Genomic DNA, 27,585 nt, shown 5'->3' on the forward strand with positions numbered 1-27,585 from the left:
CTTCACTATTCCTGCTCACTATCACCTAGACAGCTCTCATATCAAGTCTTTGTACCACAAGCTCCAGTATTTATACTCCTGGGACATCCTATGTTCAAGGAGGGAATGACATCACCAATGATGACTGACATTCCCTGAAAGCCAATTAGGAATCTCCCATGAATTTCGCCCCGCCTCTGCCCTCCCACCAATTAGAGAGAGGGTGTGGGTGTATTCGGCAGAGCTGATCAGAGGTGCAGATTGTTGTCAAGTCTGGATGGTTATTCTGTGATTGGATCAGCAGTCAGTCATTTAGAATCTCCAATCTGCCGGAACTCTCTATCGGGTCATGGTTAGTTTGAACAGAAAACTAGATTTGGATTTGGAAAGCCTTTCTTTTAAAACTAAGCTTGTTGTGACCAACTGCAGGAGGTGCTCAATGAAGGAGAATCAGTTTCTGCTGGGATATTGGAGAGAAAGGTCGGAGATTGGTGGTAGTTCCTAGAAATTTGTAACAGAAACAAACAGGACAAAGACAGGAAGGATGTTTCTGATGACCAATGCGCCCAGAACCAAGGGTCACTGTCTAAGGATATAGAGTAGTCTGTTTGGGATTGAGATGAGGAGAAATGTCTTCAGCCAGACAGTGGGGAGTCTGTTGTATTCTCTGGGACAAGAAACAGTTGAGGCCAAAAGACTGAAGGTTTTGAAGAGTTAGATGTAGCTGATCGGGCTATGGGGATCAAAGGGTATGGAGAGAGAGTGTGAAGATGGTACTGAGTTAAGGGATTACCCATGATCATATGGGATGCCAGAGCAGGCTGGAAAGGCTGTATCAAAATGGTTCATAATTTTGAACATTTCAATCAGGTCATCTTTTAATCGTCTCTGCTCCAAGGAGATAAGGCCAATTTTTAAAATCTTTCCTGGTATCATTCCAGCAAATCTCCTTTGCACAGTGTCCAGGGCTTTAATGCCCTCCCTTACAAACAGTGCCCAGAATTGAACACAATGCTCTAATGTGGTCTGACCAATGGTGTGTAGTGGTGAAGCATTACTTCTTTGTTTTTATAATCTCGGGCTCTCCTTAAAAACACAAGATTCCTATAAGCCTTCTTCATGACTGTTTCATCTTGCCTGGCCACCTTCAGGGAATTGTAGTTTTAAATCCTGAGGGCTCTCTGCTCCTGTACTCACCTTGACGTTGTTCCATTGAACCTGTATTATCTCTTCATGTCTCCATGTTTCTTCGACCAAAATGCATTTCTTGCATTTTTTTGTGTTGAAATTATAAAGTGATTGCCAACATCAAATCTTACCCAATAAAAATCAAGAGATGCTAATTTTGAAGTCTTCAACTGACACCCCACGTGTGTGTGTGTGTGTGTGTCCACTATCCACTATCCCTTCTGTGAAGAAGCTGTTTCTGACATTATCCTGGGCAGTTTAGCACTAATTTGAAGATTCTATATCCGTTCCATACCTTAAGTCCTAGAAGACCCATTGAGAAGAAACAATTCCTCTGAATCTACCCTGTCAAGTCCATTAATGGTCTTAAAACTTTCAATTCCTGCCATCTCTTAACCTTCCATACTGAGGGACTCGGGCAAGCTGCCATCATCATTTAACCAGCTCTTTATCTCTGAGTTGATTCTGGAAATTATCGGCTGCACCATCTTCAGGCCCAACCTGCCGAAAATGAGATCTCCAGGGATGGTTGAACCAGAACTTGACAATTTCATAAAAAACTCCACCCAGAGGTGTTCAAATCCCTTTGAGATCAGGACTGACATTGAATTAATTTCTTTGTTCAGTGTTTTTATATCTCGTCTCTCGTTTCAATACATTTCTGTCCACTTGTCTCAGTTTCATTTTGATCATTAGTTTTGACAACCCAGCAGAAGATGTCCCCATTTCTAAAACACTCTGGCTCACCTTTCTTGGTCAGGAGTGGATAACTTCGCACTTCCCCTTATTGAAGTGTATCAGCCATTCTTCCCCACTCCATGGAAGTTTGAAACATTCCACTGCCATGATAAAGTGCCACTTGATGTAATGCCAGCAGCAAATATTTGAATTGTGGCAGTCCATTTCTTCATCTCGAACATTTATAATCCAAGGAAAATTTAAGGCCCCAGTTTCTCTCCTTGGGGAACGTAATCACATCTTGCTTTTTCTTTTATTACCTCATGGGATGAAGGTTTTGTTGGCTGGCCCAGCATTTATTGCACTTCCCTAATTATTATTGTCTTCTTGAATTGCTGTTGTCCATTTGGTGCAGGGAGATCCATAATGCCATTTTGGACAGAATTCCAGGATTCAGATGGTATGACTGTAGATTGAGTTTTGCCTCATGAGCTTCATTGAGTATTTTGAAGAAGTGATGAAGAGCAATGATGAGGGCAGAGTGGTGGGCGTGATCTACATGGACTGCAATGAAGCGTTTGACAATGTTGCTCATAGTAAGCTGTTTAGCAAAGTGAGATCACATGGAATCCATGGAGAATGATCCATTTGGATACAGAAATGGCTCAAAGGTGGAAGGCACAGGGTGCCGGCAGAGGCAACAAAGTGTGGAGCTGGAGGAACACAGCAGCCCAGGCAGCATCAGAGGAGCAGGAAAGCTGATGTTTCAGGCTGAGACCCTTCAGAAATTGGGAGGGGGAAGGGGAAGCTCAGAAATAAGGAGGAGGGGTGGGACTGGGGATGGTAGGTGGGATGGTGATGGGTGAGTGCAGGTAGGGAGTGGTCAGTGAGGTGGGAGAGAAGATGAACATGAACAGGTCAAGGAGGTGGGGATTGGTCATGGGATGAGGAGACTTTGAAGTTAATAAGGTTAATAAGGTCTACATTTAGTGTCTTGGGCTATAAGCTCCCAAGGCAGAATATGAGGTGCTACTCCTCTAGTTTGAGGATGACATTGGTGTGATACTGGAGGATGCCCAAGATGGACAGGTCAGCCATGGAGTGGGAGGTGGGGTGGAAGTTAAAACATTTTGTGATTGGAAAGTGTTGTTGTTTGTTGCTCATTGAGTGCAGATGCTCTAGAGAAACTGTCTCCCTCATGGTGGCTACATTGGGTGCAGCCGATACAATAGACCAACTTGAAACAGGTGCAGGTGATCTGTGTCTGATGCCGAAGGTTTGTTAGTTTTTATTTTGAATGGAGACACGGGGTGGATGTGGTGGTGGGGCGAGGGGGTCAGGGAATGGTGTAGCTGTTCCTGCAGTTGCAGGGAACAGGGCTGGGGTTAATGGGGAGTACAGAGTGGATGAGAGAGTGGCAGGGATACCAGCATAGAGGTACTGGGGTGTCCACAGTAAGAGGGGCTATGCCTGCTTCTGTCGGATATGTGGAACAGTCCCTCTTCTGCTGCTCCACTGGCACTATCCCCTACCTTTTCCTTACTCAAAGATTGAAAGTAAATAGCCAGCTACATTGCTGTGTGGGTGGTGAGTCAGCTGTCGGCCAACTGCTTTCCTTCCCTGAAAGGGTTAGAAAAGTTTAGAACTGCTGAGAGTTGGTCTTTCTGCAAATTAAGTGGTGTCTCTTCTACTCTGACCCGCCCCAACCGAAGCCGAGATGCTATGAAGGGAACTCTGCAGATAAAGAAGGTGAACCAGAGTCTCCCGGATCCCCTTGTCTACAAATGTAGCTTTAATTGCACCAGCTGTCCTCAGCAGTTGATTGCTGGAGCAAGAACAGGGACTATGCCACGTTTGTCCCACACGCGACAAGGTGGGCATTGAGGATAGGAGACACTGTTACAGGAGAGAGCAGATTCCTCACTCAGTCTCCTACAGTGGAGACTTGTTAGAAAATCCAATTCCTTAGCTTGGGAAACTAGAACAGTGGTGTATTGCTTGCTCAAAGAAGCATGGAGAAAAAGCAACTTGCATGCCAGATGCTGTTGCTGTTACAGTCTTATTAAGGAATATTTTGAATGTTTAGATTCTACCAGTAAAGTTAACAGAATATTACTGGCAAAACTGAGGCCTGGCAGCACCTGGAGACAGACTTCAGTTGTGGAGTCACCAGGCTCAACCATTAACTGGTTTAATCAACACACATCCAGAGTTTCACCTGCACCTACCCCGCCACCCCGCAAACCCCAGCAATTTCTATTTTGTTTGATCCCAGCTTTTAGGAAAGTTGGAGCATTGCTCGGGACAGGGCACCAGTTAAGTGGCTAACAGTTAGACAGAGTGGAGCAATTTTGGTGAAGCTATTCACGAGAGACTACTCTTACAGAATTGTCACAGTGAGGACAAGACAGATAGTGAGCATTGCCTACAAGCCAAAAGCTTAACAGTTGTGATTTCCGCAACAATTACTCACTTCAAAAATTCTTCTGACTCTGGATTCAGAAGCTGAACAAAAATAGCCAGGGCAAGCATTGATTCAATGCAGAGAGCAAAAAGCCGAAGGGACTGAATAATCAGATAATAAACAGCCAAATAAATGAAGCAGTTACTCAAAGTAGTCAGATACATGGGCAATGTTTTCATTGACTTTTTTGTGCACTCTGCACTTGCACTAGAACACCAGTGTGCAACAGATGGAGTTGTTGAATCCCCGTTCAGCTCAGGCTGAGCCTCTCAAACAGATACTCTCCTTTGCCCTTCTGAGGGGCTCCCAGTCTCTTCAGGTTGGTGATGTGATCTCCCAGCTTCTTGATCATCTTCACTTGCTCATCCAAGTAGTGCCTCTCCAGGAAGTCACAGCTGGAAGACAAGACAAGTTAGTTGAGTCCATTGAAGACATTTGGAAGTGACCCTCAATTCAGATTTAACAAATCACCGCCATGTTGAGGGAGAGGGGCACTCTGGTGATTCATTTGGACTGTTGTAGATTTAACAGTCTGCAGGAGGCAGTTATGAGACAATTGTATTCCCCCTCCCCCCAGGAGTAGACAAACAGATCACTTTCAGGTTAGAAACATTCATCTTTCCTGTAATTTGAAAGTCATCCTGGTAGTTTGTTGCTCTGAAGGCCATCAGCCCTACTTGCTGAATTTAGCAGTGGATGGCAAGGAAGCACACAACCAGCCCAGCTCTTCCCCTCCACCCACTGCATCCCAAAACCAGTCCAACCTGTCTCTGTCTCCCTAACCTGTTCTTCCTCTCACCCATCCCTTCCTCCCACCCCAAGCCGCACCTCCATCTCCTACCTACCAACCTCATCCCACCTCCTTGACCTGTCCATCTACCCTGGACTGACCTATCCCCTCCCCACATCCCCACCTATACTCTCCTCTCCACCTATCTTCTTTTCTCTCCATCTTCGGTCCGCCTCCCCCTCTCTCCCTATTTATTCCAGAACCCTCCCCCCATCCCCCTCTCTGATGAAGGGTCCAGGCCCGAAACGTCAGCTTTTGTGCTCCTGAGATGCTGCTGGGCCTGCTGTGTTCATCCAGCCTCACATTTTATTATCTTGGATTCTGCAGCATCTGCAGTTCCCATTATCACTGTTTTGTTGTCCAGCCGGCTTGGGGGGAAACTGAGCACGTTCTGGCCTTTTTAATTCGGCTTTCATATCTGCCCACTGCCACACGGTTATTACGGTGCTGATGGTGACCATTCAGCCCATCGTATCCACCACCAACTCGCTGAGCGTTTCACCTCTTGCCATTCTCCTGCACTGTCCCTGTAATCTCCATGTTATTCCCTTTCAGATATCAGTCCTATTCCCTTTTGAATGCGTGAATTGAACCTGCCTCCAACACACTCTCGGACTATACATTTCACACCCTATCCACTCGCTGTGTTGGAAGGTTTTTATTTTCGCAGATCACTTCAGCTTCTTTTGCCAATTTTAAACCTGTGCCGTCTTGCACCTGACCCTTTCACAAATGGGAACATCGTGCCCCTGTTTGTTCTTTCTGGATCCGTATTTGAGCCATTTGCTTTCCAGAGAGAAGAGTTCCAGCTTCTCCAATATATCCTCACACCTGAAATTCCTCATTCCTGGAGCCATTCCAGGAAGCCTCCTCTGCACTGTCTCCAGTACATCCACACTTTCCTTCAGTGTGATGTGCAGAATGAGACACAGTATTCCTGTTGGAGTCAAACTTAAGCAGGTTCAGCATAATCACCTTGCTCTTGTACACTTGCCCCTACTAATAAAGCTCAGGGCACTGCGAGCTTTGTAAACGATTCTCTTAAACAGTCCTCAGAGATAATGGGAACTGCAGGTGCTGGAGAATCTGAGATAACAAAGTGTAGAGCTGGATGAACACAGCAGGTCATGCAGCATTTGGGCCTAGACCCTTCATCAGAAAAGGGAGATGGGGAGAGAATTCTGAAATAAATAGGGAGAGGGGTAGGCGGACTGAAGAAGAATAGAGGAGAAGGTAGGTGGAGAGGAAAGTATGGGTGGGGAGGGAGGGAGGGGATAGGTCAGTCCGGGGAGGATGGACAGGTCAAAGGGGCCAGGTGAGGTTAGTAGGTAGGAAATGGAGGTGTGGCTTGAGGTAGGAGGAGGGGCTCGGTGAGAGGAAGAACAGGTTATGGAGGCTGGGACGAGCTGGGCTGGTTTTGGGATGCAGTGGGAGGAGGGGAGATTTTGAAGCTGGTCAAATCCACATTGATACCATTGGGCTGCAGAGTTCCCAAGCGGAATATGAGTTGCTGTTCCTGCAACCTATGGGTGGCATCATTATGGCACTGCAGGAGGACCAGGATGGACATGTTGTCTCAGGAATGGGAGGGGGGAGTTGAAATGGTGCACGACTGGGAGGTGCAGTTGTTTACTGCGATCTGAGCGTAGGTGTTCTGCAAAGTGATCCCAAGCCTCTGCTGCATTTCCCCAATGTAGCGGAAGCCACACCGTGTACAGCAGATGCAGTATACCACATTGGCGGATGTGCAGGTGAACATCTCTTTGGTGTGGAAAGTCATCTTGGGGCCTGGGATCGGGGTAAGGGAGGAGGTGTGGGGGCAGGTGCAGCACTTCCTGCAGTTGTAGCAGAAAGTGCTGGGTGTGGTGGGTTTGGACGGGAGTGTGGAGCAGACAAGGACGTCGCAGAGAGAATGGTCTCTCCGAAAGCAGACAATGGTGGGGATAGAAAAATGTCTTTGGTGGTGGAGTTAGATTGTAGATGGCAGAAGTTTCGGAGGACGATGCGTTATATCCAGAGGTTAGTGGGGTGGTATGTGAGGACTAGGGGATCCTCTCGGGGAAGTTATTGCGAGGGTGGTGTGTGAGGGATGAGTTGTGGGAAATGCGGGAGACACGATTAAGGACATTCTCGCCCACTGCAAGGGGGAAGTGGCGGTCCTGTAAGAACGAGGACATCTGGGATGTGCAGGAGTGGTATGCCTCTCCTTGGAGGAGATGGGGCAGAGGCAAAGGAATTGGGAATAGGGCATGGAGTTTTTGCAGGAAGGTGGGTCGGTTGAGGCGTATTACAGGTAGCTGTGGGAGTCGGTGGGCTCGAAATGGACATCGGTTTGTAGGTGGTTGCCTGCGATGGAGACAGAAAGTCCAGGAAGGTGAGGGATGTGTTGGAGATGGTCCTTCCACCCTCAATGATGTAATGCAAATACACCATACAGTTCACTCACTCCTGCACCCTCTTTAGAAATGCACCTTTTATTTTGTATTGTCTCTACATGCTTTTCCCACTTTGAACTTCATCTGCCACTCGCTTGCCGATTCCACCAATATGTCTGTGCCCTTTTGAGGTTCGACACCATGGTCCTCACTCTTATTTTCTTATCATGTACAAACTCTGAAATTGCATCCCTTATACCAGGCTATATGTCATTAGCTAAGTTTAGAAAAGCCTGGCTCCTCCCCATAACCCATGGAACTCCACTACAAACCACCCCCTCGTCCAAAGAGCATCCATTGGCATCACTTATGTTTCCAGTAATGCAGCCAACTCCATATCCCTGTCACTGCGCTGCCGTTCATTACAGGGGCTTGAACATTGTGTGGCACTGTATTATATGTCTTTAGGAAGCCCACGTAGACCACACGAACAACAGCCCTCTCGCCTATCTCCTCAAAATACTTGTGCTAGATAGTTGAAAGTGATTTTCCTTTTGAGGAGATCTGGCATGGATCTCAAAAAAGATTCATATTCATCCATGTATCTATTACGCAATTTTCAACTCATCTCCATTACTTCCTATCTTCCACTCCCCAGCATCACTCATGGAAATGCCAGGCGTCTACTCCATCACTTATCCCATTTGGAAACAGAATGAAAAGCTGATGCAAAAGGACAATGCATCGAGAAGTTGTTGCCTCTTCTCAGTGTTCATAATTTATTGCAGCTACTAATTTCCAATGTCAAAACAATTTCTCACACAGATTTAAAAGATCCACTCCCCACCCAAGTCCCCTAACCTGCCATTTCCACATACATGCTGTATATGTTGCTTGCCTTCTATTGAAGGAGAGCTCAACAATGTTGGAGCTGAAAGAGTTTGCAAATAAGACCTCTCCTCCTCAGCAATTTCTGTACCCTATTCCCCTGCTGAGAGCTTCACTTCAGACAAACAAGAGGAAAAGAAGTGACCCAACCAATGATTGGCTGCTGTGAACATGAAGCTATTGGGAGGTATGGAAGGGTAGGAGGAAATAAGTAGTAATGAGAAATCAGGGAGAAAGAGGGGGGTGGTGTTGAAGAAGAAAGAAGGAAGACAAAAAAATGCTTTGAATCCAACTCTGCTTCCTTTAAATCATTCATCTGCTAACCCTCAGTCCCCAAAAGAAACAAAACAAGTCCACAAGCTGCAGATGGGGGCAGCCTTTGCAGTCGGCAAACTTCGAAAGAGTTCACTTGACCCTTGCTGCTGTTGGAAGGAGGGCAGAGGAAGCACCTAGTGTCTAATGTCGTCCGGAGAATAAAGTCATGTCACTAAGTGGTACACACCTGGAAGGCTAATGTAACGCTAAAAGGAAAGGGGAAACGCCTCATTTACAAATTTGCCATGAATAAAACGTACGTTCCATATGTGCATGAAATTTATGCTACCTTTAGAGGAAGATATAGAAGTGTGTGAAATTTCTATTGTGGATTTTCAGTCAAGTTACCTGGTTAGCTGTTGGTAATTTAGGTTGTTTAAAAAACAAAGATCCAAAATCCAGTTCAACAAAGACTTGTACTTCCATTTGGAATGGCAGACAGAAAAAGGTAAAGTGGGCATCAGAATTAAGTCACAAATGGACCAATTTCTTCTATAACCCCACTCAGCTCAGTGAGAGCTTGTCAAACAGGTACTCTCCCATGCCATTGTCAGGGTCTCCCAGTCTCTTCAGGTTGGTGATGTGATCTCCCAGCTTCTTGATCATCTTCACTTGCTCATCCAGGTAGTGCCTCTCCAGGAAGTCACACAGCTGGAACAAGGAGCCAGAATGTAATGTTAGAGCAGACACATCAACAATCACACCATTGCGCTTTTGCAGTGATATAAGTGTGAACAAGTGCTGGTATTTGAGAGCAGCTTGCTCTCCAGAAACAATGAACAGACTGGAATAGCTTTATTTGCAACTTTGCAAATGCAGAAATGGTGACAGAAACCTGAGTTTACCCACCAGGGATCAAACTGCCATTTCACAGAATTGGGTGGAAGTTCTAAACACTTACGCCTCTCACCAAGTCAGCAAAGCACATATCAGTGACTGACATCTATGTTCAGGATGGCTGCTGCTCTCAAACACTGGGACAATAGCAAGCCTATGCTTGTAGAACAGGAATAGCAGATTCCCATGTCACCTTGAGCTCCCTCGAGACATGCATCCCATCAGGAGCTCATATGAGGGTCCGTGTGGCTAGAGGCGAGTTTGTGCAGATCCAGCAGATTCTGGTTCACATCCTTCTCCATCCGCAGAGCTCTCTGCATTGCCTCCAGACCATTGCCCCACTCATCCTGCTCTGGCTTCTGGAGGGAGAAGACAGTCATTAGTGAGGTTAGAAGGTCCAAGACTCGTACAAAGGCAAGAAAATGAAGACATGTGGTAATCTGTGCCATATCCAAACCAAGGATTAATAACAATTCACAATTCACAGAAGGTCATGGAGACCATTATCAGACATTTGATCCATCATTAAGAACTGCTGACAGATCAGGGCTAAAGACTGAAACATTGGGATGAAGTTACCTGTATTCAGGCTAGTCTACAGTAATGTATCAGTCTAAACTGTCATTGGGGCAAGTTCAGTGCTAAAACCCTTTCATTCTGATTTGTTGATCTTTCAGAAAAGGAAAGAATTAGCAAAACCAACTCACATCAAGCAGAGACTTGCTATCAAGACACCTCACTCATCTCAACACAAGATGTACAGGGGAGTCTGGAACACCAAGGCCATTGCACAAGCAAGAAACAACACAATTTGCATTTACTACAAGAGATAGACCCCAACCTTGATGTCCTGCAGGAGAACACGGCCACCACGTTTATTCTGGAATGCCATCAGTTTCTCAGCATGTTCCTGTTCCTCATGGGACTGCTCCTTGAAGAACTCTGCAAAGTGACAGAGGGCAACATCATCCCGGTCAAAGTAAGAGAACTGTAAGCAGAAGGGAACAGAAGGCAAGACTAAAATTTCATCACCAGCTAAAAGAGTAAAATAGTAAGCCATTTAACAACTGACTGTATCACAAGTCACTTAAAAAATAAACAGGTGACAATTGATCACAGCATTGATGTTACACATCATCTCCAGACAAACATTCCTCTCCTCCTTCCCCCACCACCCTACTCAAGTCAGCAACACTAGCTCCTCCCCAAAAGGAACCCAATAATTAGAGACTATAATCTAATCTAATACTGTAATTGCTTCATGGAAACATCCAGTATTAAACATGGACATGAACATGAGACTTTTCCTGACACCATACACTTCAGAACATAAAAGACAGAGGAGGATGCTAACCAATTGTGCAGTAAGGCTCAGCAGTTAGCACTACTGCCACACAGTGCCAGGGACCAGGGTTTGATTAAAACTGTGCATGTGAAGTTCACACATTCTCTCCAAAGATGTGGGTTTCCTTTCACTGCCCATATATGGGCAGATGATGTTGACCAGCTATGCTAAATTGCCCATAATGGCCAGGGCAGGTGGGTTAGCCATGGGAAGTGCAGGGTCACAAGGGGACAGTAGGTGGGAGTGCTCTTGAGATGGACTCAATTGGACAAGTGACCTATATCTACATTATGCAGATGCTAATGATTATGATACCCAGCCAAAGAGAACCACTCTCAGAAGGAGTAATTTAGATTTCAACACTCTGCTTATTAAAGAGGAGAACTTCTAGGTATTATCAGATTTACATTTAAATGCATTGTCTCATTTTACAATGCAGACAATCAAGCCTCACCATGGAGAGGTAAACATAAGAGGAATAGAGCTCCAGGTTGATCTGCTTGTTAACAGCATCCTCACAGTCCTTGTGATAGTTCTGACACACTTGGGAAGCCATCTTCACTACTCCTGCTCACTATCACCTCAACACCTCCAGAACTGAACTCCTTTCCTACGAACTCTTTTCTTTATACTCCTGGGTCATCCTGCAATCAACCAGGGAATGACACCACCAATGATGACAGCCAATGAGGAATTGGCATGCATCCAGGCACCAATGAGGGGAATGGGGTGGAGTGAGATACTCAGAGCCAATCAGTTTTGAAATGGCAGCAAATCTGTGATTGGTCCCAGGAGCTGAAGGAAGCCTGAAGGTGACTGGGGGCCAAAAGCAATGTGTTGACTTTTATCTTGCTTCTGGAATGGGGTCAGGCCACTCGGCCTAACAGCAATTATGAATGGATATCAGTGGTTGGCATCATGAGCAACAGCCATATTCTATGAAATGACTGAAACAAAACTCACTCCAGGGCCAAAATCAGAGTAATATACTCCACATATAGTATATTCTGTACTGCATACAATATTGACATAGCCTGTACATTCTAGTCTTCTCCCTCCATCGAGATGATGACTAAACTGCTGTGAGCCTTTTCAGTTCAATTTTGCTGCAGACTGTGAGTTTTTAAGTCATTTCTACACATGGTTTCCTAACTCTGTGCTTTTCTTCAGTTCCTAGCTCTGTTGCTTTGAAAAAACTCTCATTTATCTTGGTGCAAGTTTGCTTTTCCTCACATGTTATTGATGTTGTTGATAATATTCTGCCTGTTTATGGTACTATCGTGCCAACTAATAGAATGCCATCAGGAAGCGTGAGAGAGATCTCTATTCTTTTGTCAATGTCACATGGAAATATATGGACGTCAGAGGACCCTGTGGGGAAGAGACAGAAACATCGAAACCTAGAACACAAGGGCAGGCGGAGGCCATTCAGCCGTTTGAGCCTTCTCCACCATTCTATATGATCATGGCTGATCCCAGCAAACCCAACAGTGTGTTCCTGCTTTCCCTCCATATCGTTCGATCCCTTTAGCCCCAAGCACTAGATCCAACAATTTGAAATCAATGCTTTGGTCTCAACTGTGTACCGTGGTTGCAGATTCCACAGGCTCTCCCACTGTCTTGGTGAAGAAATGTAATAGCCCATCCATGACACCAGGTTACACACAAATTGCCGATCGACAGTCCGATACCGACCTGTTTCGGAGAGTCCACAGTCAGTGTGTATCAGTTTGCTGTTTGGGATGATAAGTATTTTGACTAAGTAACACATGCATTTCTGCATTGACTGGAGATTAATGAAGCTTAGGGCTTGACGAGTAAAGTTGCCAGCAGCAAGGAATCAGATGTCGCCCTGGCCAAAGATGTTTCACAGTTAGTGTCTGCGAAATGATTAGAACTTTTGGCAATCCTGGTGGGTTGATGCCAATCTTATATGTAAACACCTGACTTACACACTGTCCCCCACGCCCTTGCAGAGTGAGCCTGAAGCAGATTTGTCCCAGACCCTGAATGCGGTAACAAGGTCCTTCCTGATCTGTTACTACTTAACATTGCAGCTGACAGAGACAGATGGGGATCAAGAGCAGAGGAAACATTCAACTGTGTTCTGAAGCGTCACCGTACTTGAAATGCTTACTCGGTGTCTCTCTCTCTCTCTCTCTCTCTCTATGGATGCTAGCGGACTAGCTGAGTTTCTCCTATAACCTGTTTTGTCTCCAGGTTGTCAACATCCACAAATCTTCAGTCCCACTTGCAACGCTTGGGAATTCCCAACAGATCCGAACAAAGACTGTAGTCACAAGCTAATGACATTATCATTAAATGGTGAATGCAGAAAGTCACCTATGAATTATACTGCAACTTTGCATTCATTTCAGCTACTTTGGAACTAGTCTAACGATGACCACAAAGCTGTTGTTGGAGAAAGCCCACCTTATCGACTCATGTCCTTGACCGATAGAGTGAGGATATGGAGTTAGGCCAGTAAAAGGAAGCAGCTTGTATTCTACAAGAGAAACCCAGTACAAGAGAAACCTGGGTCCCCTCAGGCATGAATTGAGCAAAGCTCCGATTGAGATATTAAGCATTTCCCTTTGCTTTTATGACCAAAGGATCAGAGTGTGGAGGCTGATACAGCAGCAAGAGTATCGCACACTGTGCCCCTAAGAATAACGTAATTCAAACTCTCCTGAGAGTAAGCTGGAATTTTTGAAAATGAAAAAAAGGCACTCTTTCATCTCCCTCATTTAAACTCTTACTTGCTAAGGTTTCAGAAGGATGTGCGTAGCTCTGATTGTTGAGCAAGATATGCAAGCAGATTGTCCAGTTAGAGCCTTGTGGCTCAAGTTAAGGGATACCCTAGCCAGTTTATGGCAAAGGAGAGGTTTAACCTCCGGCACAGGTCATGCACTAGCATTCGTTAGGCTGGAATGCAGTGGCTACTGAATGAAAAGAAAGCTGAACCAATTAAAGGAAGAGACAGATGTGCAGTCAGGTTTTCAGGAGCTGAGAAAAAGGCAGATGCACTAGTGGTGTGGAAGGAAAACCTGCAGGATTGTATTAAATGGCAGACAGGAGTCAAGGAAGCTGATGGCCTACATTCAGACCCCTGCCTTGTACTTCACTGTAGCCACATCACGGGGGAGGTGGGGGGGAAAAGGTAAATGTTTGATGATCAGTCTAGGAATTAGTTACACAGGAGAACGTAGTTGAGTGAATATTTTATTTCCACATGCAGCAATAGAGAAACCGATACAAATAATTCTGCTTTCATGTACAATAGTGAAGCAATTCCAAACTGCCACTCAGCTGAGTGTGAGCCTGTCAAACAGGTACTCTCCCATGCCATTGGCAGGGGCTCCCAGTCTCTTCAGGTTGGTGATGTGATCTCCCAGCTTCTTGATCATCTTCACTTGCTCATCCAAGTAGTGCCTCTCCAGGAAGTCACACAGCTGGAAGAAAAAAATGTTAAGCATTTTCCTTCGCATTTCAACGCTCAGCCATCCTCTAGTCCAGAGGAGACAGATGCAAATTCACTAAATCACAGGAAGTGTACAACAGCATCATAGATACACTGTTTATGGCACCATGGAATGGAGACATGAACAGGGCTATTCAAAGTGGACACCATTCGATTCGGCTCAGATAATCCTTCCAATTCAACCCAAAACAGAAGTGCTTCAGCCTGAAAAACTCACATGAGGGTCCGTGTGGCCAGAGGCGAGTTTGTGCAGATCCAGCAGACTCTGGTTCACATCCTTCTCCATCTGCAGAGCTCTCTGCATTGCCTCCAGACCATTGCCCCACTCATCCTGCTCTGGCTTCTGGAGGGAGAAGACAGTCATTAGTGATGTTAGAAGGTCCAAGACTCGTACAAAGGCAAGAAAATGAAGACATGTGGTAATCTGTGCCAAATCCAAACCAAGGATTAAAAAATAATTCACAATTCACAGAAGATCATGGAGACCATTATCAGACATTTGATCCATCATTGTAGACTGAAGGATCAGACCTTGAATTGTAGTATGAAGTCATTTTATTCAGATGGCTCTACAACAGCGTATCATAATTCCAACTGATATTTCAGGTTGAAAGCCCTTTCGTTCTGAGCATTCAGATTTGATGATCTTTAGAAGGAAGGGGATTCACAAAACCAACTCACTCCAAGCTGAGATTTTCTATCAAGACACTTCACTCATCTCAACATATACTGGAGAGTTGAGAACAGCAAGGTCATTGTACAATTAGGAAGCTGCAGAAAATGTCATTTACTTCACAATAAATAGAATCCAACCTTGATGTCCTGCAGGAGGACTCGGCCTCCACGTTTATTCTGGAATACCATCAGTTTCTCAGCATGTTCCCGCTCCTCATGGGACTGCTCCTTGAAGAACTCAGCAAAGTGATGCAGAGCAACATCATCCTGGTCAAAGTACAAGAACTGTGGAAAGAAAAGCAAAGTGGAAATGTTTCTCAGTCACCCAAGAGACCTTCAAATCAGAAAGTAACCCAGTCACCATCATGAATCATCTAAGTTAGGTAGGAGAAATAGAGGAATGTTTGCAGGACAAAAACAGAAAAACATCCCCATGGATTATGGCCCAGATAGCAGGCATTAGGTTTCCCTTTCCATAAGGGAAGTAAAGCCAACTGCAACCACTAGCCTGACAGTGCCCTATGAAGTCAGTTAGTCACAGCCAGGCATCCCTATTGCTCAGCGCTGGGAGCTGGTCAAGATTTGACCAACTGAGGCAGGATGTTGCCTTGCTGACTAACAGAGCCAGAAGTCTGTCAGCTACCTCATTACCTACATCACCCAACTGAACAATTCCAATTTTGAGTCTCTTCTGCATGGATGCCCAAGTAGAATGTCACACTTGGCATGCAGATTAAGAAAATCTAATTGCAACACTTAGCAATCCTCACATTCAATAGCTAATAGTCTTTTGCTCCTCAAAGAGAGAGTGAGCACCTGATTAATTGGGCTACTTCTTACAATGCAGAAGTAGATAGGAGAAAGTTTCCACAAGGAGTGATTTTTATACATTCTTCAGCCAACTAAATAAAGTTAAAGTTAGCAGCAAAGCCAGCTTACCCCTCTGTAGCTAAGACCATAAACTGTCCAGAAGGACAATGAGGGGAGGGCACTCAACAGGGAGATTCAATTTAAGAAACACCTACATTTAAGTGTTCCAGTATTAAGTGTGTTAGCTAGATTCAGTCAGGGAAGCAGGAGACTCCAGATACATTCTGCAGGTAGTTCATTGAACCAGAAAACACCAAAGCCCCAGTACAATTATAATCACAGCCTTAAAATTACAAGTAATGAAGCCTCACCATGGAGAGGTAAACATAGGAGGAATAGAGCTCCAGGTTGATCTGCTTGTTAACAGCATCCTCACAGTCCTTGTGGTAGTTCTCACACACTTGGGAAACCATCTTCACTATTCCTGCTCACTATCACCTAGACAACTCTAGCACTAATCCTTTGTACTACAATCTCTGGTATTTATACTCCTGGGACATTCTACGCTCAACGAGGGAATGACATCACCAATGATGACTGACATTCCCTGAAAGCCAATTAGGAATCTCCCATGAATTTAGCCCCGCCTCTGCCCTCCCACCAATTAGAGAGAGGGTGTGGGTGTATTCGGCAGAGCTGATCAGAGGTGCAGATTGTTGTCAAGTCTGGATGGTTATTCTGTGATTGGATCAGCAGTCGGTCATTTAGAATCTCCAATCTGCTGGAACTCTCTATCGGGTCATGGTTAGTTTGAAAAAAAAAACTAGATTTGGATTTGGAAAGCTTTTCTTTTTAAACTAAGCTTGTTGTGACCAACTGCAGGAGGTGCTCAATGAAGGAGAATCAGTTTCTGCTGGGATATTGGAGAGAAAGGTCGGAGATTGGTGGTAGTTCCTAGAAATTTGTAACAGAAACAAACAGGACAAAGACAGGAAGGATGTTTCTGATGACCAATGCGCCCAGAACCAAGGGTCACTGTCTAAGGATATAGAGTAGTCTGTTTGGGATTGAGTTGAGGAGAAATGTCTTCAGCCAGACAGTGGGGAGTCTGTTGTATTCTGTGGGAAGGAAACAGTTGAGGCCAAAAGACTGAAGGTTTTGAAGAGTTAGATGTAGCTGATAGGGCTATGGGGATCAAAGGGTATGGAGAGAGAGTGTGAAGATGGTACTGAGTTAAGGGATTACCCATGATCATGTGGGATGCCAGAGCAGGCTGGAAAGGCTGTATCAAAATGGTTCATAATTTTGAACATTTCAATCAGGTCATCTTTTAATCTTCTCTGCTCCAAGGAGATAAGGCCAATTTTTAAAATCTTTCCTGGTATCATTCCAGCAAATCTCCTTTGCACAGTGTCCAGGGCTTTAATGCCCTCCCTTACAAACAGTGCCCAGAATTGAACACAATACTCTAATGTGGTCTGACCAATGGTGTGTAGTGGTGTAGCGTTACTTCTTTGCTTTTATACTCTCGGGCTCTCCTTAAAAACACAAGGTTCCTATAAGCCTTCTTCATGACTGTTTCATCTTGCCTGGCCACCTTCAGGGAATTGTAGTTTTAAATCCTGAGGGCTCTCTGCTCCTGTACTCACCTTGACGTTGTTCCATTGAACCTGTATTATCTCTTCATGTCTCCATGTTTCTTCTACCAAACTGCATTTCTTGCATTTTTTTGTGTTGAAATTATAAAGTGATTGCCAACATCAAATCTTACCCAATAAAAATCAAATGATCCTAATTCTGAAGTCTTCAAATGACCCCCCCCGCCCCCCCGCCCCGCCTGTGTGTGTGTGTCCACTATATGATGCAAAGAGTAGTGATAAACGGGTCCCCTTCGGAATGGCAGGCAGTGACCAGTGGGGTACCACAAGGTTCGGTGCTGGGACCGCAGCTGTTTACGATATATATGAATGATATAGACGAAGACATTAAAAGTAGTATTAGCAAATTTGCTGATGACACAAAGTTGGGTGGCAGTGTGTAATGTGAGGAGGATGTTATGAGAACACAGGGTGACTTGAACAGACGAGGTGAGTGGACGGATGCATAGCAGACGCAGTTTAATGTGGATAAATGTGTGGTTATACACTTTGGTGGCAGGAACAGGAAGGCAGATTACTATCTCAATGGAGTCAAGTTAGGTAAAGGGCAAGTACAACGAGATCTAGGTGTTCTTGTACATCAGTCAATGAAAGTAAGCATGCAGGTACAGCAGGCAGTGAAGAAAGCTAATGGCATGCTTGCCTTCATAACAAGAGGAATTGAGTATAGGAGCAAAGAGGTCTTTTTGCAGCTGTACAGGGCCCTGGTGAGACCGCACCTGGAGTATTGTGTGCAGTTTTGGTCTCCAAATTTGAGGAAGGATGTTCTTGCTATTGAGGGAGTGCAGCGTAGGTTCACAAGGGCAATTCCCAGAATGGCGGGACTATCATATGTTAAAAGATTGGAGCGACTGGGCTTGTATACACTTGAGTTTAGAAGGATGAGAAGGAATCTGATTGAGGCGTATAAGATTATTAAGGGATTGGACACTCTGGAGGCAGGAAGCATGTTTCTGCTGATGGGTGAGTCCAGAACTAGAGGACACAGTTTAAACATCAGGGGAAGGCCATTTAGAGCAGAGTTGAGGAAAAACGTCTTCACCCAGAGAGTGGTGGATATATGGAATGCTCTTCCCCAGAAGGCAGTGGAGGCCAAGTCTCTGGATACTTACTAGAAAGAGATAGATAGAACTCTTAAAGGTAGTGGGATCAAGGGTTATGGGGATAAGGCTGGAACAGGATACTGATTGTGGATGATCAGCCATGATCATAATGAATGGTGGTGCTGGCTCGAAGGGCCGAATGGCCTACTCCAGCACCTATTGTCTATTGTCTACTGTCTGTCCCTTCTGTGAAGAGGCTGTTTCTGACATTATCCTGGACAGTTTAGCTTTAATTTGAAGATTCTATTTCCAATCCATACGCTCAGCCCTAGATGACCCATTGAGACGAAACAATTCCTCTCAATCTACCCTGTCAAATCCACTAATGCTCTTAAAACTTCCAAATACCGCCGGCTCTTAACCTTCCATACTGAGGGACTCGGGCAAGCTGCCATCATCATTTAACCAGCTCTTTATCTCTGAGTTGATTCTGGAAATTCTCGGCTGCACCATCTTTAGGCCCAACCTGCCAAAAATGATATACCAGAGATGGTTGAACCAGAACTTGACAATTTCATAAAAAACCTCCACCCAGAGGTGTGCAAATCCCTTAGAGATCAGGACTGACATTGAATTAATTTCTTTGTTCAGTGTGTTTATATCTCGTCTCTAGTTTCAATACATTTCTGTCCACTTGTCTCAGTTTCATTTTGATCATTAGTTTTGACAACCCAGCAGAAGATGCCCCATTTCTAAAACACTCTGACTCATCTTTCTTGGTCAGGAGTGGATAACTTCATACTTCCCCTTATTGAACTGTATCAGCCATTCTTCCCCACTCCATGGAAGTTTGAAACATTCTACTGTCATGATAAAGTGCCACTTGATGTAATGCCATCAGCAAATATTTGAATTGTGGCTGTCCATTTCTTCATCTGTAACATTTATAATCCAAGCAAAAGCTAAGGCCCCAGTTTCTCTCCTTGGGGAAAGTAATGACATCTTGCTTTCTCTTTTATTACCTCATGGGGTGAACGTTTTGTTGGCTGGCCCAGCATTTATTGCATTTCCCTAATTATTATTGTCTTCTTGAATTGCTGTTGTCCATTTGGTGCAGGGAGATCCATAATGCCATTTTGGACAGAATTCCAGGATTCAGATGGTATGACTGTAGATTGAGTTTTGCCTCATGAGCTTCATTGAGTATTTTGAAGAAGTGATGAAGAGCAATGATGAGGGCAGAGTGGTGGGCGTGATCTACATGGACTGCAACGAAGCGTTTTACAATGTTGCTCATAGTAAGCTGTTTAGCAAAGTGAGATCACATGGAATCCATGGAGAATTATCCATTTGGATACAGAAATGGCTCAAAGGTGGAGGGCAAAGGGTTCCGGTAGAGGCAACAAAGTGCGGAGCTGGAGGAACATAGCAGGCCAGGCAGCATCAGAGGAGCAGGAAAGCTGTTGTTTCGGGTTGAGACCCTTCTACCGAAATTGGGAGGGGAGGGGAAGCTCAGAAATAAAGAGGAGGGGTGGGACTGGGAAGGTAGATGGGATGGTGATGGGTGAGTGCAGATAGGGGGTAGTCAGGAATGGCCAGTGAGGTGGGGGGGATGCAGATAGGTGGGAGAGAAGATGGACAGGTCAAAGAGGTGGGGATGAGAGGGAGAGAGGGGATTGGTCATGGGGTGAGGAGATTTTGAAGTTAATAAGGTCCACATTTAGTGTCGTGGGCTGTAAGCTCCCAAGGCAGAATATGAGGTGCTTCTCTTCCAGTTTGAGGATGACATTGGTGTGATACTGGAGGATGCCCAAAATGGACAGGTCATCCAGGAATGGGAGCGGGAGGGAAGTTAAAACATTTTGCGATTGGAAAACGTTGTTTTTTGTTGCACATTGAACACAGATGCTCTAGAAAAACTGTCTCCCTCATGTAGCGGAGGCCACATTGGGTGCAGCCGATACAACAGACCAACTTGAAACATGTGCAGGTTATCCCTGTCTGATGTCGAAGGTTTGTTTGTTTTTCTTTTGTTTTGAATGGAGACACGTGGGAGGCGGTCAGGTGTAGCTGTTCCTACAGTTGTAGGGAACCGGGCTGGGGTTAATGGCGAGTACAGAGTGGATGAGGGAGTGGCAGGGATACCAGCGGAGAGGTACTGGGGTGTCCATAGTAAGAGGGGCTATGCCTGCTTCTGTCAGTTATGTGGAACAGTCCCTCTTCTGCTGCTACACTGTCACTATCCCGTACCTCTTCCTTACTCATAGATTGACAGTAAATAGCCAGCTACATTGCTGTGTGGGTGGTGAGTCAGCTGTCAGCCAACTGCTTTCCTTCCCTGAAAGGGTTAGAAAAACGTAGGACTGCTGAGAGTTGGCCTTTCAGCAAATTAAGTGAAGTGTCTCTTTTCTCTTCCACTCTTTCCCCGTCCTTTCGATCTCCTCTCTTCCCCCCTCCCTCCACCCCCTGCCCGAAGCCTGGATGCAATGCAGGGAACTCTGCAGAGAGAGAAGGTGAACCAGAGTCTATTGGATCTCCATGTCTGCAAATGTAGCTTTAATTGCACCAGCTGTCCCCAGCAGTTGATTGCTGGAGCCAGAACAGGAACTATGCCACGTTTGTCCCACAAGCTACAAGGTGGGCATTGAGGATAGGAGACACTGTTACAGGAGAGAGCAGATTCCTCATTCAGTCTCCTACAGTGGAGACTTGTTAGAAAATCCAATTCCTTAGCTTGGGAAACTAGAACAGTGGTGTCTTGCTTGTTCAAAGAAGCATGCCAAAAAAATGCAATGCACGTGCCAGATGCTATTGCTGTTCCTTTTTTATTAACAAAGTATTTTTTAAATGCTTGGATTCTGCTAACCAAGTTAAGTGAAGGTTACTAGCAAAACTGAGGTCTGGCAGCACCTGTGGATAGACTTCAGTTGAGGAGTCACCAGACTCAACCATTAATTGGTGTATCAACACGTGCAGAGTGCCACCTGCCCCCCTGACTCTAGCCGTTTGTATTGTGTTTGATCCCAGCTTTTAGGAAAGTTGGAGCATTGCTAGGGACAGGGCACCAGTTAAGTGGCTAACAGTTAGAATGGAGCAATTTTGGTGAAGCTGTTGCCTGGAGACTGCTCTTACAGAACTGTCACTGTGAGCACTGCTTAAAAGCCAAAAGCTTAACAGTTTGATTTCCACAACAATTACTCATTTAAAAAAATCTTTTGACTTTGGATTCAGAAACTGAACAAAAATTGCCAGGGCAAGCATTGATTCAATGCAGAGAGCAAAAAGCCAAAGCGATTTAATAATCAGGTAATAAGCAGCCAAATAAGTGTAGTCAGATACATGGGCAATGTTTTCATTTTGTGCAGAGTGTGCAAAAAAAAAGTCATTCACTAGAACACCAGTGTACAACAAATGGAGTTGTTGAATCCTCATTCAGCTCAGGCTGAGCCTGTCAAACAGATACTCTCCTTTGCCCTTCTGAGGGGCTCCCAGTCTCTTCAGGTTGGTGATGTTATCTCCCAGCTTCTTGATCATCTTCACTTGCTCATCCAAGTAGTGCCTCTCCAGGAAGTCACAGCTGGAAGACAAGACAAGTTAGTGGAATCCACTGAAGACATTTGGAAGTGACCCTCAATTCAGATTTAACAAATCAATACCATGTTGAGGGAGAGGGGCACTCTGGTGATGCGTTTGGACTGTTGTAGATTTAACAGTCTGCAGGAGGCAGTTATGAGACAATTGTATTCCCCCTCCCCTCAAGAGTACACAAACAGATCACTTTCAGGTTGGAAACATTCATCTTTCCTGGAATTTGAAAGTCATCCTGGTAGTTTGTTGTTCGAAAGGCCATCAGCCCTACATGCTGAATTTAGCAGTGAAAGGCAAGGAAGCTTATTGGAGAGAAAGTGAGGAACTCACATGAGGGTCTGTGTGGCCAGAGGAGAGATTGTGCAGATCCAGCAAACTCTGGTTCACATCCTTCTCCTTCTGCAGAGCTCCCTGCCTTGCCTCCAGATCATTGACCATGGTCAGTCTTCTGAAGCGGCAGCGTGGGGGTGGATGGCAAGAGACAAGACACATCACTTAAAATGCAAGAAACCAGTGAAAAAAGCAACAAGACCTCCATCTCATTAGGAGAGTGTATAACAGCTAAGAGATTATATCCAAAGCATTAAAATGCTATAATATTCAGGGCTTAAAAAGCCTTCTTCAGGACAAAATGACATTTCATTAAACCCAATCTTGATGTCCTACAAGAGGAGCATGCACCCACATTCTGGAATGCCATCAGTTTCTCAGCTGTTCCCATTCCTTCGAGGAACAGTGCCATGAGAACTCAAAGTGACACAGGACAACATCTTCCCAGTCAAAAGTGAAAGGATTGTAAACAGGGAAACCCATTGGGGTTTGTTGTTAAAGATCCTTCTCTGCTTGAAATGCTTCTTCAGTCAGGCCTGCAGGTTCTGGAAGGGAAAGCCTCCCTTGTAAATCACAACAAAAACAACACCATAATAGATTGAGGTGTAGTTTCTTGCCTTGTGAAGCAGGAGGGAAGGAAAAGGATCATCTTCCTACAAGTTGGGTCTTGAATATTTCATACTTGACACAAAATATTAAGTATTAAAATAAAACCTCATCATTCCAAAAGGCCATATGGGTAGGGAAAATGGCTCAGCTTCAGCAAGGAAACCTTCCAACACAGAACAGGATTCTCAGCTCTGGAGTGAACTAGCAGAGTTTATTAGTGAAGCATTGACAGCAAATAGAACTCAGGATTGTGGTAGTGTTCGTCCCTCGGGGATGGAGGTCCAGAGTCGCATACGCTCTAGAGGTCAGACATATTATCTCTAGACAGATTAACACTATTCAATAGAATAAATCCAATTACATTGTACAGAAAAACATGCACAGACTTCCCAGGTCATACATCAGGATCAAACCATTAAAAGATTATTCACTTCTCAAGGTCAGGGAAAGGCCACAGAAGATTCTAAAATATGAATTGAATGATGCAGAGAGACCCTACACCCACAATACATTGAGGCCACAGCTTGAAATCTGAAATAAATCCAGAGAACACCACTGTCACCATGGAGAGGTAAACATGGGAGAAAGAAAGCACCAGGGTGATCTGCTTGTTAACAACATCCTCACAGGCCTTGTGATGGTTCTGCCACACTTGGGATGGCATCTTCGCTATTGCTGCTCACAATCACTTGGACAACTCTAGAACTGAGTCTCCCTCCAACAAGCTCTTGTATTTATACTCCAGAGACCATCCTGCACCAACCAGGGAATGACATCACTAACAATGATTGACAATCTCTGACAGCCAATCAGGAATCTGCAAGAACCCAGTCACCAATGAACAGAGGAGGAGGAGAGTGGGGCAATGTGCTGAGACCCAGAGTCAATCAGAGATTTGGGTAACAGTCAGGTTGAGATTATTATTCTGTGATAACGAGAGCACTTCGCCTCTCAAACCTGTCCCCTAATTCAACTGGATCGGTGCGAGTCTGAGTCTTCATTTAATACCTTTGCCTGGGTTCTGCATCGCATCATATTGTGAACTAGCACAGCTCAACAAATCAGTTTCGAAATGTCCAATTGACTTGCAGAATGTTGGGAGTGATACTGTAATGTTTGAGATTAAGCATCATCACTGATTACCATAGCTTTGATCTGAAGATTATTCCCCCTTTTCCAGGATTACTTCGCCACAGGAAACAGTACATTGTCTAACGGCACGATTAGATCCATTAATAATCCAAAGTACCTGGATAATATTCGTTCTCGAGTCTTCCACACTCTTGCAAGGACAAGGCTAGTTGATGTAAACTGTATTCATAACGTAACCAGCTTGGGGCTGAGAAAATGCTGGTGAATCTGTGCTAAGGTCCCTCAAATAACCCTGTCAGAGCTCAGCACAGCGCTCCAAATGTGCTCTGATGCCACTTCTATGCTGTTGTATTACAACACATGCTGTTTTGTTGTCCAGCCGGCTTGGGGGGAAACTGAGCACGTTCTGGCCTTTTTAATTCGGCTTTCATATCTGCCCACTGCCACACGGTTATTACGGTGCTGATGGTGACCATTCGGCCCATCGTATCCACCACCAACTCGCTGAGCGTTTCACCTCTTGCCATTCTCCTGCACTGTCCCTGTAATCTCCATGTTATTCCCTTTCAGATATCAGTCCTATTCCCTTTTGAATGCGTGAATTGAACCTGCCTCCAACACACTCTCGGACTATACATTTCACACCCTATCCACTCGCTGTGTTGGAAGGTTTTTATTTTCGCAGATCACTTCAGCTTCTTTTGCCAATTTTAAACCTGTGCCGTCTTGCACCTGACCCTTTCACAAATGGGAACATCGTGCCCCTGTTTGTTCTTTCTGGATCCGAATTTGAGCCGTTTGCTTTCCAGAGAGAAAAGTCCCAGCTTCTCCAATATATCCTCACACCTGAAATTCCTCATTCCTGTTGCCATTCCAGTAAGCCTCTTCTGCACTCTCTCCTATACCTACACTCTTTCCTTCAGTGTGATGTGCAGAATGAGACACAGTATTCCTGTTGGGGTCAAACTTAAGCAGGTTCAGCATAATCACCTTGCTCTTGTACACTTGCCCCTACTAATAAAGCTCAGGGCACTGGGTGCTTTATGAACCATTCTCTTGAACAGTCCTCAGAGATAATGGGAACTGCAGATGCTGGAGAATCCGAGAAAACAAAGTGTGGAGCTGGATGAACACAGCAGGTCAAGCAGCATCTTAGGAGCACAAAAGCTGACGTTTTGGGCCTAGACCCTTCATCAGCAAAGGGGGATGGGGAAAGAATTCTGAAATAAATAGGGAGAGGGGTAGGCGGACCGAAGATGGATGGAGGAGAAGGTAGGTGGAGAGGAGAGTATGGGTGGGGAGGTAGGGAGGGGATAGGTCAGTCCGGGGAGGATGGACAGGTCAAAGGGGCCAGGTGAGGTTAGTAGGTAGGAAATGGAGGTGTGGCTTGAGGTGGGAGGAGGGTCTAGGTGAGAGGAAGAACAGGTTAAGGAGGCTGGGATGTGCTGGGCTGGTTTTGGGATGCAGTGGGAGGAGCGGAGATTTTGAAGCTGGTGAAAGCCACATTGATACCATTGGGCTGCAGAGTTCCCAAGTGGAATATGAGTTGCTGTTCCTGCAACCTATGGGTGGCATCATTATGGCACTGCAGGAGGACCAGGATGGACATGTTGTCACAGGAACGGCGGGGAGAGTTGAAATGGTGCACGACTGGGAGGTGCAGTTGTTTACTGCAAACTGAGCGTCGGTGTTCTGCAAAGCGGTCCCCAAGCCTCCGCTGTGTTTCCCCAATGTAGAGGAAGCCACGCCGTGTACAGCAGATGTAGTGTACCACATTGGCGGATGTGCAGGTGAACATCTGTTTGATGTGGAAAGTCATCTTGGGGCCTGGGATGGGGGTGAGGGAGGAGGTGTGGGGGCAGGTGTAGCACTTCCTGCGGTTGTAGCAGAAAGTGCTGGGTGTGGATGGGAGTGTGGAGCGAACAAGGATATCGCGGAGAGAATGGTCTCTCCGAAAGCAGACAATGGTGGGATAGAAAAATGTCTTTGGTGGTGGAGATGGATTGTAGATGGCAGAAGTGTCGGAGGACGATGCATTATATCCAGAGGCTAGTGGGGTGGTATGTGAGGACTAGGGGGATCCTCTTGGGGAAGTTATTGCGAGGGTAGTGTGTGAGGGATGAGTTGTGGGAAATGCGGGAGACACGATTGAGGACATTCTCGCCCACTGCAAAGGGGGAAGTGGCGGTCCTGTAAGAACGAGGACATCTGGGATGTGCAGGAGTGGAATGCCTCTTCTTGGAGCAGATGGGGGAGAGGCAAAGGAATTGGGAATAGGGCATGGAGTTTTTGCAGGAAGGTGGGTTGGAGGAGGCGTATCACAGGTAGCTGTGGGAGTTGGTGGGCTCGAAATGGACATCGGTTTGTAGGTGGTTGCCTGCGATGGAGACAGAAAGTCCAGGAAGGTGAGGGATGTGTTGGAGATGGTCCTTCCACCTTCAATGCTGTAATGCAAATACACCATGCAGTTCACTCACTCCTGCACCCTCTTTAGAAATGCACCTTTTATTTTGTATTGTCTCTACATGCTTTTCCCACCATTTTTTCTGTTTTGAACTTCATCTGCCACTTGCTTGCCGATTTCACTGATATCGGTGCCCTTTTGAGGTTCTGCACCATGGTCCTCACTTGAAGTTTCTTATGTACAAACTCTGAAATTGCATCCTTTATACCAGGACATAAGTCATTACTTTACTTTTGTAAAGCCTGGCTCCTCCCCATAACCCGTGGAACTCCACGACAAACCATCCCCCTCGTCCAAAGAGCATCCATTAGCATCACTTATGTTTCCAGTAACGCAGCCAACTCCGTATCCCTGTCACTGCGCTGCCATTGATTACAGGGGCTTGAACATTGTTCACAAATCTAACGTGTGGCACTGCATTACATGTCTTTAGGAAGCTCACGTAGACCACACGAACAACAGCCCTCTCGCCTAACTCGTCAAAATACTTGTGCTAGATAGCTAAAAGTGGTTTTCCTTTTGAGGAGATCTGGCATGGATCTCAAAAAGATTCATATTCATCCATATAACTATTATGCAATTTTCTACTCATCTCCATTACTTCCTGTCTTCCACTCCCCAACATCACTCATGGAAATGACAGGCATCTACTCCATCACTTATCCCATTTGGAAACTGAATGAAAAGCTGATGCAAAAGGACAATGCATCTAGAAGTTGTTGCCTCTTCTCAGTGTTCATAATTTATTGCAGCTACTAATTTCCAATTTCAAAACAATTTCTCACACAGATTTAAGAGATCCACTCCCCATACAAGTCCCCTAACCGGCCATTTCCACATACATGCTGTATGTGTTGCTGGGCTTCTATTCAAGCAGAGCTTCACAATGTTGGAGCTGTAAGAGTTTGCAAATAGGACCTCTCCTCAGCAATTTCTGTACCCTGTTCCCCTACTGAGAGCTTCACTTCAGACAAAC

General features: G+C 45.3%; 3 protein-coding genes across 3 annotated transcripts; all 3 read right to left on the bottom strand.

Moving 5' to 3' along the window:
- Positions 1-9,181: 9,181 nt before the first annotated feature.
- Positions 9,182-11,415, bottom strand: LOC132206557 (ferritin heavy chain B-like). Its single transcript, XM_059640774.1, has 4 exons — positions 11,314-11,415; positions 10,356-10,502; positions 9,753-9,873; positions 9,182-9,333 (listed from the first exon to the last, which is right to left on the bottom strand). Exons 1-4 carry the CDS (start codon positions 11,413-11,415, stop codon positions 9,182-9,184), a joined length of 522 nt encoding a protein of 173 aa, XP_059496757.1.
- Positions 11,416-14,164: 2,749 nt separating this feature from the next.
- On the bottom strand, positions 14,165-16,322 carry LOC132206427 (ferritin, heavy subunit-like). Its single transcript, XM_059640555.1, has 4 exons — positions 16,197-16,322; positions 15,154-15,300; positions 14,558-14,683; positions 14,165-14,311 (listed from the first exon to the last, which is right to left on the bottom strand). The coding sequence occupies exons 1-4, from the start codon at positions 16,296-16,298 to the stop codon at positions 14,165-14,167; spliced, it is 522 nt and encodes a 173-aa protein (XP_059496538.1). The 5' UTR covers positions 16,299-16,322.
- A 2,661-nt stretch (positions 16,323-18,983) lies between these two features.
- On the bottom strand, positions 18,984-23,717 carry LOC132206524 (ferritin, heavy subunit-like). The gene is made up of 3 exons (XM_059640714.1): positions 23,564-23,717; positions 22,445-22,608; positions 18,984-19,052 (listed from the first exon to the last, which is right to left on the bottom strand). The coding sequence occupies exons 1-3, from the start codon at positions 23,715-23,717 to the stop codon at positions 18,984-18,986; spliced, it is 387 nt and encodes a 128-aa protein (XP_059496697.1).
- Between the last annotated feature and the right edge of the window lie 3,868 nt (positions 23,718-27,585).

This window comes from Stegostoma tigrinum, chromosome 38 (assembly GCF_030684315.1).
Source record: "Stegostoma tigrinum isolate sSteTig4 chromosome 38, sSteTig4.hap1, whole genome shotgun sequence".
Lineage (NCBI taxonomy): Eukaryota > Metazoa > Chordata > Chondrichthyes > Orectolobiformes > Stegostomatidae > Stegostoma > Stegostoma tigrinum.